Raw genomic sequence first — 13,895 nt, forward strand, 5'->3', positions numbered from 1 at the left:
ACAGAAAGAGAAATCAAGGATCGATCCCATTTACAGTTGCACCAAAAACCATAAAATACCTAGGAATAAATCTGACCAAAGAGGTGAAAAATCTACACACTGAAAACTAGAAAGCTTATGAAAGAAATTGAAGAAGACACAAAACATGGAAAAAGATTCCATGCTCCTGGATAGGCAGAAAAAATACTGTTAAAATGTCGATACTACCCAAAGCAATCTACATATTCAATGCAATCCTTATCAAAGTAACACCAGCATTCTTCACAGAGCTAGAACAAATAATCCTAAAATTTGTACGGAACCAGAAATGTCCCCGAATAGCCAAAGCAATCTTGAAAAAGAAAACCAAAGCAGGAGGCATCACAATCCCAGACTTCAACTTATACTACAAAGCTGTACTCATCAAGACAGTATGGTACTGGCACAAGAACAGACACTCAGATCAATGGAATAGAATAGAGAACCCAGAAATGGACCCACAAACGTATGGCCAACTAATCTTTGACAAAGCAGGAAAGAATATCCAATGGAATAAAGACAGTCTCTTCAGCAAGTGGTGCTGGGAAAACTGGACAGTGACATGCAGAAGAATGAACCTGGACCACTTTCTTACACCATACACAAAAAGAAACTCAAAATGGTTGAAAGGCCTCAGTGTAAGACAGGAAGCCATCAAAATCCTCGAGCAGAAAGCAGGCAAAAACCTCTTTGATCTTGGCCGCAGCAACTTCTTACTCAACACGTCTCCGGAGGCAAGGGAAACAAAAGCAAAAATGAACTACTGGGACCTCATCAAAATAAAAAGCTTCTGCACAGTGAAGGAAACAATCAGCAAAACTAAAAGGCAACCGACAGAACGGGAGAAGATATTTACAAACGACATATCAGATAAAGAGTTAGTATCCAAAATCTAAAGAACTTCTCAAACTCCACACCCAAAAAACAAATAATCCAGTGAAGAAAAGGGCAAAAGACATGAATAGACACTTCTCCAAGGAAGACATCCAGATGGCCAACCGACACATGAAAAAATGCTCCACATCACTCATCATCAGGGAAATACAACTCAAAACCGCAATGAGATACCACCTCACACCTGTCAGAATGGCTAACATTAACAACTCAGGCAACAGCAGATGTTGGCGAGGATGCAGAGAAAGAGGATCTCTTTTGCATTGTTGGTGGGAATGCAAGCTGGTGCAGCCACTCCCGAAAACAGTATGGAGGCTCCTCAAAAAACTAAAAATAGAATTACCCTACGACCCAGCAATTGCATTACTAGGCATTTATCCACGGGATACAGGTGTGCTGTTTCAAAGGGACACATGCACCCCCATGTTTATAGCAGCTCTATCAACAACAGCCAAAGTATGGAAAGAGCCCAAATGTCCATCGATGGATGAATGGATAAAGAAGATGTGGTATATAGATACACAGTGGAGTATTACTTGGCAATCAGAATGAAATCTTGCCATTTGCAATTACGTGTTTGGAACTGGAGGGTATTATGCTAAGTGAAATTAGTCAGAGAAAGACAAAAATCGTATGATTTCACTCATATGAGGACTTTAAGAGACAAAACAGATGAACATAAGGGAAGGGAAAGAAAATAATATAACAACAGGGAGGGGAACAAAACAGAAGAGACTCATAAAGATGGAGAACTGAGAGTTACTGGAGGAGTTGTGGGAGGGGGGATGGGCTAAATGGGTAAGGGGCATTAAGGAATCTACTCCTGAAATCACTGTTGCACTATATGCTAACTAATTTGGATGTAAATTTTAAAAAAGAAAAAATAAAACTTAAAAAAAGAAAAAAAAAGACTCCTTCCAATACAGTTGACCTTGACTTTAGGAAAAGGGAAGCAAATTCTATATAAGCAAGAGACAGCATATTATGGAGACTGTTGATCGAAGAGAAATTTCTGTCCTATATAAGACTGGTAATGTGATTAGTTGGGATTTAATGTTGGTGATTATCATAAGGAAAAGGAAAGATTCAAGGGAATGAATCCAGCAGTCTCATTTAGGAAGACTAAAAGAAAGATCAGAATGAATAATTATACAAGGAAATTAAAGCAATGATGTAGTCTGGGCGGAGAACAAAGAATGAGAAATTTTAAGAAATCAAAAGGCTTTAAATAAGGGAGCTAAGGAGGTAGGGAAGTGTCGAGGAAAAAAGACACACTTCACCGCCCCAGGTTCCCACAGAAAATGCCCCAAACCCTTACAATTTCCTAAGTGATAAGAGCACTCAGCATCTTCTGTTCTAATGTTTGGTTTCTGACCTCGGTTCCTGACACAGGGTTCATAAATCCCTTGGAATTTCCTGGGTGATAAGAGTATCTTTTTTTCTAATAAGGTGACTCTGGGTGGGCTGCTGGATGGGGGCTGGTCAGCAGAAAGACCAGGCCTGATTAGAAGCTTGGAACTTTCAGCCCCACCCTCCATCCTCCAGAAAGAAGAGACTGGAGAGAGAGTTCATGATTGATCATGTGTGTAATGAAGCCTCCAGAAAATCCCTGTACTATGGGGTTCAGGGAGCTTCCGGGTTGCTGAACGCATGGAGGTGTGGCGAGACAGAGGCCTGTAGAGGGATGAAAGCTCTGTGCCCCTTTCCACATACCTCTCCCTACACACCTCTTCCACCTGGATGTTCATCTGTATGCTTTATCATATCCTTTTATAACAAACTAGTAAACAATAAGTATTTCCCCAAATTCTCTGAATTATTCTAGCAAATAATCAAATTCAAGGGGGAGGAGGTCATGGGAACCTCGAATTTGTAGCCAATTCAGACAGAAGCTGTGAGTAACCTGATTGATATCTAAAGCGGGGGGCAGTCTCATGGGATCTGCCCTTAACCTATGGGATCTAACACTACCCTCCAGGTAGACAATGTCAGAACTGAGTTCAATCGTAAGACACCCAGCTGGTGTCACAAAGAACTGCTTGGTGTGGGGAGAAACCCCAACACGTAGCATCAGAAGTTCTGTGCATGTGGCCGTGGTGTCAAAGGAGAGATACGAGAGGTTTTCTACACAGCCCGGATGCAAGATGGGAAGATCAGAAGTTACGTCCCTCCCAAATTCACATGTTGAAATCCTAACTCCCAATCAAAACCGGAAGTGAATGTTAGGAAGGGAAAATGACGTTATCCAAAGGGACAGGAAGGGGCACTAGTCAGAAGACGGGGCTCAAATTGAACACTTCTCTTTGGAGAGAAGTGTGGAAAGTGGACTTTCAGAGCAAGGGAAGCAGAAGGAACAGGTGATGATACAGCACCGGGCAAAGAAGGCTGATGAGATTTGAAGATTCGAAAAAGAAACCCAGAGAGAAAAATAACGGAGACCTGTATGAAACAACCACGAATTGAACCCAAGCAGAGACAGGTCCTCTAAGCACCTAAAAGAGAAAGGACCCTTCTACGGGAGATTCTCACAGCTCTGTGACACACGTCCTCAGACACCCTTGCAGCCGTGACACTCTGAGTGACTAAATGCGACCTCCTCACCATCTTCCCCACTGGCTCTCACCTGGACAGATCCGACGGCGGGTTTCATCTTCTGTCATCCACCGTCCCCCTCGTTCCAGTCTGGAGAGTGCAGCCGGCATGCTGGCCACATACCCTGTTCGTGGAAAACGACAGAAGAGGCAGGCTCTGTGAACTGGGCCATGCTCTGCCAACACAGAACAATGTTCTATTTCAGGGGCCATGCAATTGCAATTTCCAGGCAGGCAAAGAGAAAGGGCTTGTCTCGGGAAAGGCACATGACACCCTCGAATCTGGGGCCAGAGGGGACGGACTGAGAACCTACATGTCAGAGCAGCACAGACACGCCAGATCTCTCCGAAGCTGACAGAGGAAAGGCCACTGACTGGGAACCCCCTAAAAGAGAGACACAGGGGAGCCGTCCTCACCCACTGACACCAGGTTCCTGAAGTTCTCCAGCATCACGTCCCGGTACAGGTCCTTCTGGGTGGGGGCCAGGAGCCGCCACTCCTCCTGGGTGAAGTCCACAGCCACATCCTCCAGTGTCAGCGATTCCTGTAACAACACAGTCCTGTTTAACATGACTGTTCCTCGAGTTCCTGAAATGGAAGGAATATAAGGGGAGTTGTTCTCATTTTCGCCACATAGGCCACATATGTACACTTAGGTCTTTGGATATATTTTTTTAATTTATTATTTTTTGTTTTATTTTTAATTTTATTAAAAATTTTTTTAATGTTTATTTATTTTTCTTTCTTTTTTTTTTTTAACGTTTATTTATTTTTGAGACAGAGAGAGACAGAGCATGAACGGGGGAGGGTCAGAGAGAGAGGGAGACACAGAATCCGAAACAGGCTCCAGGCTCTGAGCTGTCAGCACAGAGCCCGATGCGGGGCTCGAACTCATGAACCACGAGATCATGACCTGAGCCAAGGTCAGACGCTTAACTGAGCCACTAAGGCACCCCAGATATTTTTTAAACTATGTTGCTATAGAAGCAAAATACATCCATGTTTAAAGTATGTATAACAAAATACTCAGTAAGCGTGCAGTGAAGCATCATTCAACAAATCAGAAGTTTCTGAAATAAGTAGTCATTAAATTCTGCTAAACTAAAAACATTTGCAATATATGTATTTGAGGCACTGGCTGTATATATACATGAAGAAGAATCACACTTTTGCTATATAACTCTGTAATCGTTGGGAGTTTTTTACCTTTAAAATATATCCAGGCTGTTCTATGGGGTTAATATTTAAAAGGTAACAGAAGGAGATGGCACCTGGATGGCTCAGTCGGCTCACTCTCGATTTAGGCTCAGGTCATGATCTCACAGTTCGTGGGTTTGAGCCTTGAGTCACAGGGCCTGCTGGGATTCTCTCTCTCCCTCTGCCCCTCCCTCACTCACACACACACTCCCTCTCTCAAAATAAATAAACTTTGGGGCGCCTGGGTGGTGCAGTCGGTTAAGCGTCCGACTTCAGCCAGGTCACGATCTCGTGGTCCATGAGTTCGAGCCCCGCGTCAGGCTCTGGACTGATGGCTCGGAGCCTGGAGCCTGTTTCCGATTCTGTGTCTCCCTCTCTCTCTGACCCTCCCCCGTTCATGCTCTGTCTCTCTCTGTCCCAAAAATAAATAAAAAACGTTGAAAAAAAAAATTAAAATAAAATAAATAAACTTTAAAAATATACTGTATTCCAATGGGGTGCCTGGGTAGTTTAGTCAGTCAAGCGTCTGACTTTGGCTCAGGTGTTGATCTCACAGTTCATGATTCAAGCCTCACGTCAGGGTGCTGACAGCTCAGAGCCTGCACCCTGGTTCAGATTCTGTGTTTCCCTCTCTCTCTTCCTCTCCCCCGCTTTCTCTCTCTTTCTCAAAAATAAACTTAAAAAAAATCCTTAAAAATATACTGGATCTCAAAAAACAAATAAAATAGGGGCGCCCAGGGGCACCTGGGTGGCTCAGTCCGTTAAGGGTCCAACTTCAGCTCAGGTCATGATCTCACGGTTCATGGGTTCAAGACCCGCATCGGGCTCTGTGCTGACAGCTCGGAGCCTGGAGCCTGCTTCTGATTCTGTCTCCCTCTCTCTCTGCCCCTTCCCTGCTCATGCTATCTCTCTCTGTCTTTCAAAAATAAATAAATGTAAAAAAAAATTTTTTTTTAAATATTGGTGCCTGGGTGGTTCAGTTGGTTAAGCATCCGACTTCAGCTCAGGTCATGATCTCGTGGTCCGTGGGTTCAAGCCCTGCATCAGGCTCTGTGCTGACAGCTCAGAGCCTGGAGTCTGCTTCAGATTGTGTCTCCCTCTCTCTCTGCCCCTCCCCTGCTCATGCTCTGTCTCTCTCTCTCAAAAATAAACAAACATTAAAAAAATTAGTAAATAAAATAAAATAGGAGACAGTAGAAATTGGCTTTGAACATGAGCAAGGAGCATGTACTATCTTACATTAAGGGGGAGTTTGAAAGCAAACCGCCTGGATCCCTGGATCCCAACAACCTTACCCAACAACAGTACCTTCAACTCTCTACTGCCATATTTGAACTCAAACACCAACCAGTTCAGCCCCCTGTTCATAAGGACTTTTTAAAGTCATGCAGTCCTTCCATTTTCTTAGGTCACCTGGGTTTTATTTTCAGATTAACCCTGACAGCCGCAAGGCTGGATCCATGGGCCCTCTCGTTATGGTCCCAGAAAAAACTGTGCCCACTGAGGTCTCCTGGTCTATTCTCAAAGAGGCCTCTGAGGAACCCTGTTTTGCATTTAGGAGAAAGTTGAAGTTCAAGACACCATATCACGTCTAGGAAGCACCCCTAGACAAAAGTCCGGATGCCTAGGTGCCATGAAATATATAGTGACATCCTTGTGGAACCAGTCTGCTTTCTCCTTAGTCACGGTCTATCCTGTGATCATCGTGATTCTCTGGTTGTGATGGCCATCAGAGACATCAGACATAAGCCGACAGCTAACGTAGCCCAAAAGATGCTCATGTTCCTGAGCCTATCTGCCTCGATACTGGAGTTGGAATCTAAATCTATTTCTGCATAAATCCTATTTACCACTGTATACTCTTCCATTTAATTCAGTTGCATTTTAAAGTCCTCCAAAAATCAATCACAGAATGAAGGGAAGAATAAAATAAAGTCACCTGGTCCTTAATCATTTTCTTCTGTTATTGGAAAACAGCCAGTAATGGGGACGCTGTGTCTCTAGTTTTTCCTTGCATTGCCCTAAATTCCTGGTTAGAAATCTTGGTCTCTGGTCAGTGGTGTCCCCACAAATGACCGCACGCAGGTCCTGAGACCCGCTCCTTGCTTCACTTGATGGATCTTGCTCCCAGAGCTGGGACCTGTGGGCTGAAAAGTAAGTTCACTTTGAGTGCACATTTCCTCTGGGCCCAGATGCTATCACTGCTACTGTCACTCACCTGATTTCAAGGCCATCTGTCCCTTTGTATGGAGCCCCAGAGGCTACTGCACTCTGGAGCAAAGAAACACCAGACTGTGAGTGTGTGGGCACTTTCTTCTAGGAAGTGAAAGTGGGGTCTGCAAAAGGCGCCATGAAAGGAGAGACAACACAGCGTGACGCCCCCAACGGGGGCCTCTCACACAGGTCAGTGTTTGGGAGGAGAAGAAGTAAAAGGTGAGAATTTGGACATCTATTCCTTTAAAATCACATGTGTTCGTGTACCTGCTCAAAAGTCTTCATACATGGCTCAGTTTGAAGACCCAATGTGCTCAGCAAAGCATTATCTAACAAACCATTTTCATTAATTGTTATGTGAAAGAAACAAAGACAAACCAATGGGAAAAAAATTAAAGCATATTGAACAAGGCTATTCTTTCTGGCTATATGCACATTGAATGAAACTATAAAAACATGCTTTATATAAACCGAGTTCAGGGGCGCCTGGATGGCTCAGTCGGTTAAGCGTCCGGCTTTAGTTCAGGTCGTGATCTTGCAGTTCATGAGTTCGAGTCCCGCATTGGGCTCTGTGCTGACAGCTCAGAGCCTGGAGTGTGCTTCCGATTCTGTGTCTCCCTCTCTCTCTGCCCCACTGCTCCCCACCCCGCTCGCACTCTGTCGCTCAAAGATAAACATTTAAAAAAAATGTTTTTAATAAAAAATAAAAAAAATAATAAGCCAAGTTCAAGAAAGTCATAGTAGTGCCTGGCTGGCCCAATCAGTGAAGCATGTGACTCGATCTCAGGGTTGTGGGTTTGAGCCCCATGATGGGTACAGAGATTACTTTAAAAAGGTAAAATCTTGGGGCGCCTGGGTGGCTCAGTTAAGCGTCTGACTTCAGCTCAGGTCATGATCTCACGGTCTGTGAGTTTGAACCCCACATTAGGCTCTATGTTGCCAGCACAGAGCTCGCTTCAGATCCTCTGTCCCCCTCTCTGCCCTTCCCCTGTTCATGTGCGTGTGCATGTACTCTCTCAAAACTAAATGAACTTAAAAAAAAAAAAGGGTAAAATCTTTAAAGGAAAGAAAGAAAGAGAAAGAAAGCCATTATCTCTGGGGAGGGGAGGGGGTGGGTTAGAGGCCATCACTTAAGTTGCATTTGCAGTCAGTGAATTTTTTTTAAAAGATTTTTATTTGTTTATTTATTTTTAAGTAATCTCTACACCCAACGTGGGGCTCAAATTCACAACCCCAAGATCAAGAGTGGCATACTCCTCTGAATGAGCCAGCCAGGCACCCCGCGATCAGTTTATTTCTTTAAAAAGTACCAGTGACCAACAAAACAAAACAAAACAAATCAGGTACATCATGAAGGAAAATTCCCACTGAATGACAATGACAGAGTGGGAAGTTTCAAGGGCCCATAACTCCACAGAAACATCAAAAAAAACAAGCAAGAACTGTCAGAATAAAGAACAAAACAAAACCTTTATCATAACTCTGAAGAACTCTAAGCTCATAGGTTTATAGCAGCAGAGTGATCACTCAATCAAGAAAGAGGCAACTTGGGGGGTGCCTGGGTGGCTCAGTCTGTTAAGCGACCAACTTCAGCTGAGGTCATGATCTCACGGTTCATGGGTTCGAGTCCCGCGTCGGGCTGTGTGCTGACAGCTCAGAGCCTGGAGCCTGCTTCCGATGCTGTGTGTCCCTCTCTCTCTGCCCCTCCCCCCTACTCATGCTCTGTCTCTCTCTGTCTCTCAAAAATGAATAAACGTTAAAAATAAAGAAGAAAGAAATAAAAGCACCAGTGCATACTGGGGAATGTATAAAGCCAAGTACATGCACAGGGCAGGACACCTGCTCAGAAAAAAACCTGAGAAGACCCTAAGCTTTCCCTCTGGCTGATCTCTACACTCAATGCAAGTAGGAAATGAACGGTAAGGCAGAGTTGTAAACAAAATAGTCTGGCTAAGCACTGAAGGAGCACCCTGGGATACAACACACAACCATGAGGCATACCAAGTGAAACAAGCCAGACACCAAAGGTCACATGTTGTATGATTCCACTTCTATGAAATATCCAGAATAGGTAAATCCACAGAGACAGAAAGCAGATTGGTGGTTGTCACGGTCTGGGGGAGCAGGGGAGTATAGAGTGACTGCTTAATTGTTAGAGGATTCCCCTCAGAGTGATAAAAATGCTCTGGAAATAGACAGAAGTGGTGAGGGCATAATGTTATATATGTACCGAAACCCACTGCATTGTTGACTTTAAAATAGTTAACGTTGTTTTGTGAATTTCATTCAATAAAAACAATCCAACACGTCCTAAATATGTTCAGTGAAACAATAAAGTACCTTCTTTAAAGCCAAGAACAAGAAAAGGATGAGCAGTAACACCTCGTTACATAATCTGTACCTATTCTGGAAATGCTACCCAGTTAATTTCATAAAGAATCAAGTAAGAGGAAAAAAAGAATCAAATAAGAATAATCAGTATCAGAGAAGAGGAAGGATATGATTAAAAGTTCCTTCAATGTGATTAAGTAAGGGTCAGAACTTCAGAGATTCGAGTGAACATATACCAAAAATAAGTTTTTCATCTTACATTCTATGAACTAAAAAAACAATATTTCTGGTATAAAAAAATAAGTTTTTGGTCAGATGGCTGATTATAGGACTTCTATCTAAAAGTGGATAGCATTCTGGGGGCACCTGAGTGACTCAGTCAGTTAAGCATCTGACTTTGGCTCAGGTCATGATCTTGTGGTTTGTAAGTTCGAGCCCCGCGTCGAACTCTGTGCTGACAATCAGAGCCTGGAGCCTGCTTCACATTCTGTGTCTCCCTTTCTCTGTCCCTCCCCTGCTCACATTCTCTCTCTCTCCAAAATAAATAAACATAAAAAAAAATTAAATAGACAGCATTCCAAAACACACATTTCTTACAGCAGTGTTACGTGACTGACTATTTTAGGGGAATGGCTTAACACTTCGTATTGAACACTTTCAATAGAGATTTTGCTAGAATCCAAAAAAAATCCACTTTTAGGAAAAGTTGCAAAAGAAATAATGGAACGAGCAGGCCAAGTTGATATAAAAGTATAATTTTAGGTCTGCTAATAGAGAATTAATTGAATGAATAAAAGTATACACATCCAGTGAAATATTATGCAGCTATGAGAAATGCTAACAATCTATATTTAGTGAAAAGATATATACCTTGAAGTTATGCATAGCATAAGCACATGAAAAGATGTCCAATATCATTCTTCTTCAGAGAAATGAACATCAAGACCACAATTGAGATATAGTAAAAAAAAAAAAAAAAAAGAAAAAGAAAGAAAGAAAAAGAAAAAAGAAAATTGCAAGCGTTGATGAATATGTGGAGGAAATGGAACCCTCATAACTGCTCGTGGAAATGTAAAATGGTGCAGCCACTTTGGAAAATAGTCTGGTGGTTCCTCCAACAGTTAAACATATTTACCGTGTGACCCAGCAATTCCACACCAGGTTTATATCCAGAAGTAAAGGCATGTCCACACAAAACTTTGTACACACGGGCGCCTGCGTGGATCAGTTCCCTGAATCGTCTGACTCTTGATTTCCACGCAGGTCCCGATCTCACAGCCATGAGAAAGAGCCCCACTTCGGCTCTGTGCTAACGGTGTCAAGCCTGCTTGGGATTCTCTCTCCCTCTCCCCTCTCCCTGCCTCTCCCTCGCTCTCTCTCACCATAAATACATAAACTTTAAAAATATATATATTATTTTACTTGTGTTACAGTGGCATCGAAAAGAAGTGTTTCCAAGTGTGTGTGTATGTGTACACACAGTAAACTTCCAGAAAGGGCAAAATCCTCATCTTTAGTAGAAACCTTCCCACTTTCGTTGTGTTTAATGCTCGATTTCCAACAAAGCTCTCATATCTAGGGGGTCGAGAGGAAGAGATGCGACCCCGAGGAAGAGAGGAAGAGAGGAAGGAAGGCAAACTAGGGCTTGGACTGGAAGGGCTGACAGGGAAGGAAACGTCGGAACCCACCCACCCACCTGCTTCAGCCCTCACAAACCTCTCAAGGGCCGACACACCTGGACTTCCCCCAAACACTCGTCACCCCCCACCCTGGAATAATCCCGAAACCTGCACCAGACACCTGTGTTCGCTAACCGCGCGCCCTCGCTCCTGTCAATGAGCCACAGGGTAAAACCCGAATCAGAAGCGGACACCGCTTTCATTAACAAAATCCACTTCCAAAACTAGTCCTCAGTCGCCGGGCGCTACAGACGGGGACCGGACCCTGACCACAGACTCGGAAACGTGGATCTCGACAGACGTGTAATCACTGACCCTCACAATCCTTCAGGACCGACTCCAGAGGCACTGCACCCACACACACCCGACCACGGGCTCCCACTTCCGTCCTCTCCCCACGGACCCCACAGTCACCTCGGTCCTCTCACCCTGTTCCCCAGACGGACCCACACACAGACCTGATGTTCTAGAGACCCCACGACGACCTCCTACAAACTGCACTTCCGCGAATTCTCCTGCCGCGCCCGTGCCCAGCTCCCCGCCAGCGACGGCGGCCGGCGAGGGCCAGCGGCGTTTCTACGGAGCACGGACGCCTGGACTTCCGGCTTTTCCCGGAGTCAATATGTCCGCGTCCATCTGGCCACGGGTGTCCCAGGCGGCCATCCTTCTGTACTTGACGTACAGAAGGCGAAGTGGTCCTATTGGCGAGTCGCCAGGAAAGGCTCGGCACAGTGATCACCTACGGAAAACACTCCCATTTCTCGCACCTTAAATCTTGCGCTGCAGACCGCACGGATATTCAGAAGCCCGAGTTTACACAAGACAAACATGGGGTAATAAGCTATGTCCATCTCAGCGGGCTCGCGAGAAAAGTAAACGACTTTGCGCAAAGAAAGATTGCGGAAAGACACAAGGCGCAGTCATCTTAGAAGTTGGGTGTCTCTACAAAGGAAAACACCTGTCAATGGAGAATAAAGGGCAAACATAAAGGGTAAATACCCCAGGAACGCTGATGACTGGATATAGAGGGCAAGAGGAAGATTTGGAGAATCTTCAGTATCTTCTCCAGTATCTGGAGAAGCACTCACAATATAGGGAGAGCGATAATGCCATCCAAGGAAGTAAAGAACAGCGACTGGAAGAAACCAAGCTTCCTTTGGGGAGGTGGAGGGAGACACTGCAGCAGGATTCTCACACAGAGAGATGGGACACATAGGCTTTTCAGTCCAATAAGCAACTTTATTTGTCGTGCCTGCACAGGCTCAGTGGGTTCATACCCAAAAAACTGAGCCTCGGGCACAGAGGAGTGTAGCTTTTATGCAATTTATACTTCTTTGTCTCCCATGTATGGTGACATACAGTCTGACCGGACACAGTCCAAGTTACAGAGTAATGTCAGAGCTACGCACATGCCTATAGGAGTTGATTGGGCCACGTTACCTTCCTTTGTTCTGAGGAGGCCTCCACCACATTCCTTAGGGAGGGACTCTACCACATTTCCTCCTTTGATGCTGGGACCCCCTTCCTTTGGGTCAAAGAGCATCACCTTGGTTTAGAGGTATGTATTTCCATAACATCATCACATGCATGGCCATTTCTTTTTGACCATTGCCTCAATGAGCCTGGCGACAGACGGTATAACCAGGGGAGCTAGGCAAGGTAGGATTAAGCAAGTTCCCAAAATCAAGAGAATAATATCTATGAGGGTTTTGAATCCCCCAAGAGTTGAAAACCAATCTCCAAATAACTCCCCAGGGTCCCAACCTTTCCAGATCTGGATGGGACATGAGCAATCTTTCTCATTCGATCTGTGATCTCCTCTATGACTTTTCCTTCACCATCCATCTGTAGGCAACAGTTGTTCAGGTTAAACTTTCCACAAAGTCCTCCTTCAGAAGCAAGCAAGTAATCTAAGGCCAAGCGATTTTGATAGATGGTATTGCACATTTTGGTTCTCTGTTTAGCTAGTAAGTTAAGAGCCCTGGCAGTTTCATTGGTTATAATTTCTACAACTGCTTACAGTCTGATTAGTCTGTTTAGCATGTAAATGGGAGTACGGTAACCCCAGGTCCCATCCTCTGCCCAGGTGGCAGGACCATAATATTGGATTATATGCTAGGGAGGCCATTCACCACCTTTCCAATTGCCAATTTGTAGGGCACATCATTTCCTTTGAGTCTCTCTGTCCCCATACACTTGGACTCCCAAATATTCCCCTCTGGCAAGTGGGAGCAGGAAGAGAGATGGATGAATGGTTTCCAGCACACATAACCCTGACCAGCCTGAGGGAAGTGCTGTATAGGCTGTCCTTCCACATATCCAGTATAACCCACCTGGGCCCGCCATTTGATGGCTGTGTCAACATTGTCCCAGGCCTCTCAGAGATGAGAGAAGTTAGACAAGGGGTGGGGATCTGGTTCAAGGTGATCTGGGGACCCCCACCATTGGGTTTCCCAGGTGGTTGAGTTATAAAATCTTTGGCCTAGGCATGTTATGTTTCCAACAGAAATGGTGAACTTTCTTCCCCACTGGGCAAGGCAATTTTTCCCAATAATTGAGTTTTTGAGGAGCCAAGCCCCAGTACTAGGACTGGGGTATTCTGTTCCATTATAAGCTTCACAGGGATCTAATTCTATAGCCTCCCATGGCCATTGATCCCCCATGTTGGTTCCCCTGCATACATAGCAAGAAGAGATCTTTAGAGTCTGGGCTATGTCTCTGCTAGGGCTAGAAACAAGTTTCTTACTGTGACTGAAGTGGGAGGGGGGCTACTTCTTATTTCTTCATAGAAGGCGTGGAAGACTTGATGGAACATGGTTGGATGGGCGGTAGTGACTCTCTTGAAATATAGCACAGTCCCTGGGTCTCTGCCTCACCCATGGATCCAGATGCCAATTCAGGTGCCCCATTGCCATTTGGAATCTCCTGGGCTAATAATGGTAAAATTAACAGGGTTACAGGCCTTCAATCG

At 44.6% G+C, this 13,895-nt stretch overlaps 1 protein-coding gene across 2 annotated transcripts in view; it reads right to left on the reverse strand.

Moving 5' to 3' along the window:
• Positions 1 to 11,571, reverse strand: part of LOC125915500 (zinc finger protein 432-like) — a 50,528-nt gene extending 38,957 nt beyond the window's left edge. Inside the window, exons 1-3 of one of the 2 annotated variants that reach the window (XR_007455683.1) lie at positions 6,640 to 7,768; positions 3,921 to 4,047; positions 3,536 to 3,628 (exon numbers count right to left, since the gene is read on the reverse strand). Coding sequence is in view for 1 of the 2 variants with exons in the window: in XM_049621394.1 (XP_049477351.1) it covers positions 3,921 to 4,047; positions 6,640 to 6,654 (142 nt within the window). In the remaining variant the exon portion in view is untranslated. Of the gene's footprint in view, positions 1 to 3,535; positions 3,629 to 3,920; positions 4,048 to 6,639; positions 7,769 to 11,382 lie in introns of those variants that run through there. The other variant, XM_049621394.1, reaches the window with a different exon arrangement.
• Positions 11,572 to 13,895: the final 2,324 nt, after the last annotated feature.

The sequence above is a fragment of the Panthera uncia genome (assembly GCF_023721935.1).
Source record: "Panthera uncia isolate 11264 chromosome E2 unlocalized genomic scaffold, Puncia_PCG_1.0 HiC_scaffold_19, whole genome shotgun sequence".
Classification (NCBI taxonomy): Eukaryota; Metazoa; Chordata; class Mammalia; order Carnivora; family Felidae; genus Panthera; species Panthera uncia.